Source organism: Crocuta crocuta, unplaced genomic scaffold, assembly GCF_008692635.1.
Source record: "Crocuta crocuta isolate KB4526 unplaced genomic scaffold, BGI_CrCroc_1.0 scaffold143, whole genome shotgun sequence".
Classification (NCBI taxonomy): Eukaryota; Metazoa; Chordata; class Mammalia; order Carnivora; family Hyaenidae; genus Crocuta; species Crocuta crocuta.
This window is the reverse complement of record NW_027529175.1, coordinates 3,199,276-3,204,269: the sequence shown is the minus strand read 5'-3', so window position 1 is coordinate 3,204,269 and position 4,994 is coordinate 3,199,276. Positions and strand designations below refer to the sequence as shown.

General features: G+C 47.2%; 1 protein-coding gene across 1 annotated transcript in view; it reads left to right on the top strand.

Moving 5' to 3' along the window:
• Window positions 1-4,994, top strand: part of ARFGAP3 (ARF GTPase activating protein 3) — a gene marked incomplete at its 5' end in the record, with an annotated part of 54,846 nt that overhangs the window by 12,983 nt on the left and 36,869 nt on the right. The window contains 3 exons of the mRNA XM_077757990.1: window positions 177-249; window positions 1,469-1,600; window positions 3,160-3,243. Coding sequence (XP_077614116.1) covers window positions 177-249; window positions 1,469-1,600; window positions 3,160-3,243 — 289 coding nt within the window. The remainder of the gene's footprint in view (window positions 1-176; window positions 250-1,468; window positions 1,601-3,159; window positions 3,244-4,994) is intronic.

Below are 4,994 nucleotides of genomic sequence, written 5' to 3'. Positions count from 1 at the left end.
GAGCTGTTTGCATAACTGTCACACGCTCTGCAGGCCCAGCATCCCCGGTCACCGTTTACCCAGACCTGCAGGTCTTCAGGGTCCAGAAAATCAAGGGGACTTTTGTTTCCAGAAGCTTGGCGGCTTCCTTCTGGGGGCAGACCGTGTTCACATTTGAGAACATTCTTTCCGTTTAGATCCACCGAGCTGGATTCGAACTGGTCTTGGTTTCAGCTGCGGTGCATGCAGGTTGGAGGAAACGCTAATGCGGTAAGTTCGTCTCACACTCGCTGTCTTCCTTCTTGCTGTAAGTGCGCGTTACACCGGGAAGGCAGTTGGTACCTGCATGGGAGAGTTTGGGGCCCCAGTGACGGGCGTGGGAGGGGATAGCCCGGGGGACGTGTTTATCCCCAAATCTGTCAGCTGCCTAGTAAACACACAGCTCTGGCCCAGGTACTGGGATACAGCGATGCACAAGACACATGAGATCCCCTTTCTTAGTAGCTTCTGAGTAAAACATAACTTTGTAAGTGTCCGATCAACTTATAGTTTTAAAAGAGCAGGTCTCGGGGTGCCTGGGTGGCTCCATTGGTTAAGCATCTGACTTCGGATCAGGTCATGATCTCATATCCGTGAGTTTGAGCCCCGCGTCGGGCTCTGTGCTGACAGCTCAGAGCCTGGAGCCTGCTTTGGATTCTGTGTCTCCCTCTCTCTCTGCCCCTCCCCTGCTCGCTCTCTGTCTCTCAAAATAAAATAAAGAAATAAAAAAATTTAAAAATTAAATAAAAGAGCAGGTCTCTTCAACCCTCCCCCTTACAAACCTAAATGAGGATCCTCAAATATGTTAAACTTCATTTAAACAATCAGTATATCTGATTAATCCACTTGGGTCAATATGAGGATGGCTCATACAGGTTTTTAGAATACCTACTTTAATTAGATGTGAATTCTGACCCGTACGAGGAGGTTGAAAACAGTTCCCTCGAACTGTTGAAACATCTGTTTTATCTCTGTGCTTATGCTGTGGATTCTGTTCATGAAGAAATAGAGCTGGACAAGGTGGTGGTGAGCATGGCCTCTAACCAATTTGTCAGGAACTCCAAGTTAGTGGAATTCAAACGGAAATGAATTTCTCATGAGCTAAAAGTAGTCCGGAGTGGAAAGTGTCCCCCAAAATAACAGAATAATTCAAAATGACCAAAGGGGTTCGATGGAGAAATGAAGGGCCAGCCATTTCATTTTGTAATGTGAGTCTCCTGTCCATTTAAACCAAAATACTAATGTTGAATGTGTGCAAAGCATTCCCTTTTACAAGGAAAAGTTTACTTCAAATTATGTAGTTCAAATTGTTTTTGTGAATTACATGGTTTCATTACTTTTGTTTCCACTAGTATTTTCCAAAAAATCCTTCGTAACATGAAGCACTGTTTTCGGTCGCAGGTGGGATTTAATGCCGCATTGCCATTAATTCATGCGTTTTCCTCTGTAGTCTTCCTTTTTCCATCAACACGGCTGTACCACCAATGACACCAATGCCAAGTACAACAGTCGCGCGGCTCAGCTCTATCGGGAGAGAATCAAGTCGCTGGCCTCCCAGGCGATGCGGAAGCACGGCACTGATGTAAGTCATGGCGGGTTGGACTACCTCCAGCAGGTGAGCATCCATTTCGGTAGAAAAAGTGATTTTGGGGGCGCCTGGGGGGCTCAGTCAGTTGAGTGTCCGACTTCGGCTTAGGTCATGATCTCATGGTTCGTGGGCTCGAGCCCCGTGTCGGGCTCTGTGCTGACAGCTCAGAGCCTGGAGATCCTGCTTCAGATTCTGTCTCCTTCTCTCTCTGCCCCCCCCCCACTCATACACTGTCTCTCTCTCTCTCTCTCTCTCTCTCGTAAATAAATAAAAACAGTAAAAAAAAAAATTTTTTAAGTGGTGTTAACTGTCCCAAACAGTAAAGCCTTCTAGCTGGATTCTCTTGCAAGGAAACCTTGTATGGTTGATTTTTGAGGTTCATGGAAGTGATGCACAGAATTAGCAAATGCAGAAACATCACTCCTTGGGGAGACAGAGGGCTAGGTTCGTACGTGCTTCTGGTCATAACATTCCCATCAGCTGATCAATACATAACCTTATTTTACATGTGCTTCTATTTAAGGCCACCTTATTGAATATATTATTAACTTTTTAAATTTCAAAAATTTTAACTTTACTTATTTTGAGAGAGAGAGAGAGAGAGAGAGAGTGGGAGGGGCAGAGGGAGAGAGTACCCGAAGCAGTTTCTGTGCTATTAGCCCAAGCTTGACATGGGGCTTGAACCCACGAACCATGAGATCATGACCTGAACCAAAGTCAAGAGTAAGACACTTAAGCGACTGAGCCAGCCAGACTGAATATATTATCAATATGCAATTAAATATATAAGACTTAATAGTATGTTGATATAGTAATAGTTAATATATAACTTATATCATTGATAGGTAATTATTGACTCATTAACATTGAACTCACTGTCCGCTGCACTGTAACCCCTGCCCGAGTGAAGCTTACCTAACACTGGGTTTTCTCTGTAAGGCCCATCACAGCCTTCCTGTGCTTAGGGACACGAGGCAGGACTTCAGCACTAGGCCTGCGGACCAATGAAATCACCAACAAAGCACAATATGAAAAGTGTGTCACTAAATAGACCACCAAAAAAGGACACTTAGTTACAGCTTGAGAGCTGAAACGAGGAGACAGAGTGTTACCTTGTTCGACCTCAACTGGGAACACACACCTTGGGGTCATTCTTTACTGATCCGCACATGTCCGTGAGGGACGTCTCAAGTGCTGATCTGGGGTTGCAAGTAAGTTGTGGCAGGTGTGAATTTGCAAGTCCGGAATGCACTAATAGTGAGGACGGACTGTACTCTGGAGCCTGCACTAAGATCGTAAGGCCTCCATCTTTCCTTTTCAGAAATAGCTTGTGAATCTGGTACTCGACATCCTCAAGGCTTGGAAGCAGAAGTTAGTGGATGAATCCATAACTAAAACGCGCTCCGGGGCCCTATGTCGGCCTGTTACTGATTGTATAGTAACAGAAAGCACCAAGCTTTGGCAAGCAGGCCTCTAGAAAGGGAGCGAGAGTAGTAAAGAAAACCTTTAAAGCAGGAGAAGGGCTCAGCACGCACTTTATGTTTCCGTTCTAGCTGTGGCTTGATAGCTGTGCGGCTCTGCCTTTGTCCTCTCCACCGAAAGAGGAAGATTTCTTTGCCTCTCATGCTTCTCCCGAGGTACGTATTATGCTTTATATAATTTTATTTTATTTTATTTATTTATTTTTAATGTTTATTTCTGAGAGAGAGAGAAAGACAGGGTGAGCAGGGAAGGGTCAGAGAGAGAGGGAGACACAGAATCTGAAACAGGCTCCAGATTCGCGGGGTTCGAACCCACGACCTGCGAGGTCATGACCTGAGCTGAAGTCGGACACCTAACCGACTGAGCCACCCAGGCGCCCCTGCTTTATATAATTTTAAAGTGTGCTTCCTCTGACAGTTATAAAGGGCATATATTTAAATGTTTCAGTCAGGATCCAGGCTAAGCTGCCGTATTAACAACCCTGAAATAAGTCACCTACACAAGGTAGAGTGAATTCCCAGCAGCAGCCTGGAAGTCAGCTGTCCAGGGCTGACCGAGGGAGGTATTTTGCTCTTCCCCACATACTGGCTTCCATCTCACAGTCAGAAATGTCCATGCAGCTCATGACCTTCCGCAGCCATGGGAAGGGGGCGGACATCTGGGAAAGCGTGGGCCCCATCCTTTTACTAGAGCAATCTAGAGGGAGCGTGCATTACCTCTGCTCACATCTTTGTGGCCAGCATTTAGTCACCGGTCCGTACGCAGCCGCCACGGAGGCCAAGCCATGGTTACTGGTAGTGGTCACGGCTACGGAACCGACCAAGAATGAAAACAGTTTTCTTTTTTTTAACCCAGATTTTATAGGAGTTTGAATCTCATTGCCCCTGATTAGTTGCGTCCAGAGAGCACATCTCAAGGCTACTGTAAGAATGAAGTCAGTACAGACTCAAGGAGTCGGAAGCTGCCTCCCTCCAGAGAGAGCCTTCAGGCAGTGCTGTCGTAATCATGCCCTGATTATTATGGTCCGATCAGAGAAGCAGTAACAACCCCCAGATCTCTCCAGGCAGGGATCGTGAGGGCTCCAACGCCTAACATATTTCCTGAGCGCTCTTTTAAGGAAACGTGTGTGGCCCCTGGCTTACAGCTCAGAGGTCTGTTCGCTGCCCTGCCTCTGCCCAGTCCCATGGGGGGGTGGGGAGACATTCTTTGCTTAATTCTGCTTAACCCGTTCTGTAACCAACTTTCAAGTGAAAGTGGGGAAAGGTGTATAAATTGCTAAGCCTTGATTTGTTTTGTTTTTACAATGTGCACATACGCTTCCATTCACATGGTGAACAGTTCATTGACATAGTCAATAGTTACCAGAAATAGTTATCAAAAAAGAAGAGAACAGAAAACAAAGGAAAAGGCCTTCTGTCATGATCGGCGCCTCTCGTTTAGTGTAGAACAAGATCTAGAACATCCGTGACTAGTAGTCGAGACGTGTGAGGGACGGAAACCACAGGCTAGGAGGAGGGGACAGAGGAACAGTTTGGTGACTAGTGTAGGAATTAGGGTGGGACTCGGATTCACGTGAACTCACTATTTCAGCATGTGTCTGTGCACACTCACCCACGCACACACGGGAGAGCGCGACGACAGATGCATGTGTACACAGGGGTCACACACACACTTATGTTGCCCGCCTCTGTCCTCCAAGAGGCCCAGAGACAGGGACGCTTCGGTACCCAGGCACACCCAGCACCCCCCATCTTGGCTTCTGAATGCCAAGGGGAGCCACCGCTATCTTTGGAAAAACGGCAGATTCGAGGCCTGGGGTGCTGGGGCCGCTAAGCCTGGAGCGTCCTGTGGTGTCAGAAAGTAAGCAAGTGCTGGGAGGAGCGGGGCGGGGCGGGGGGTGGGGGGG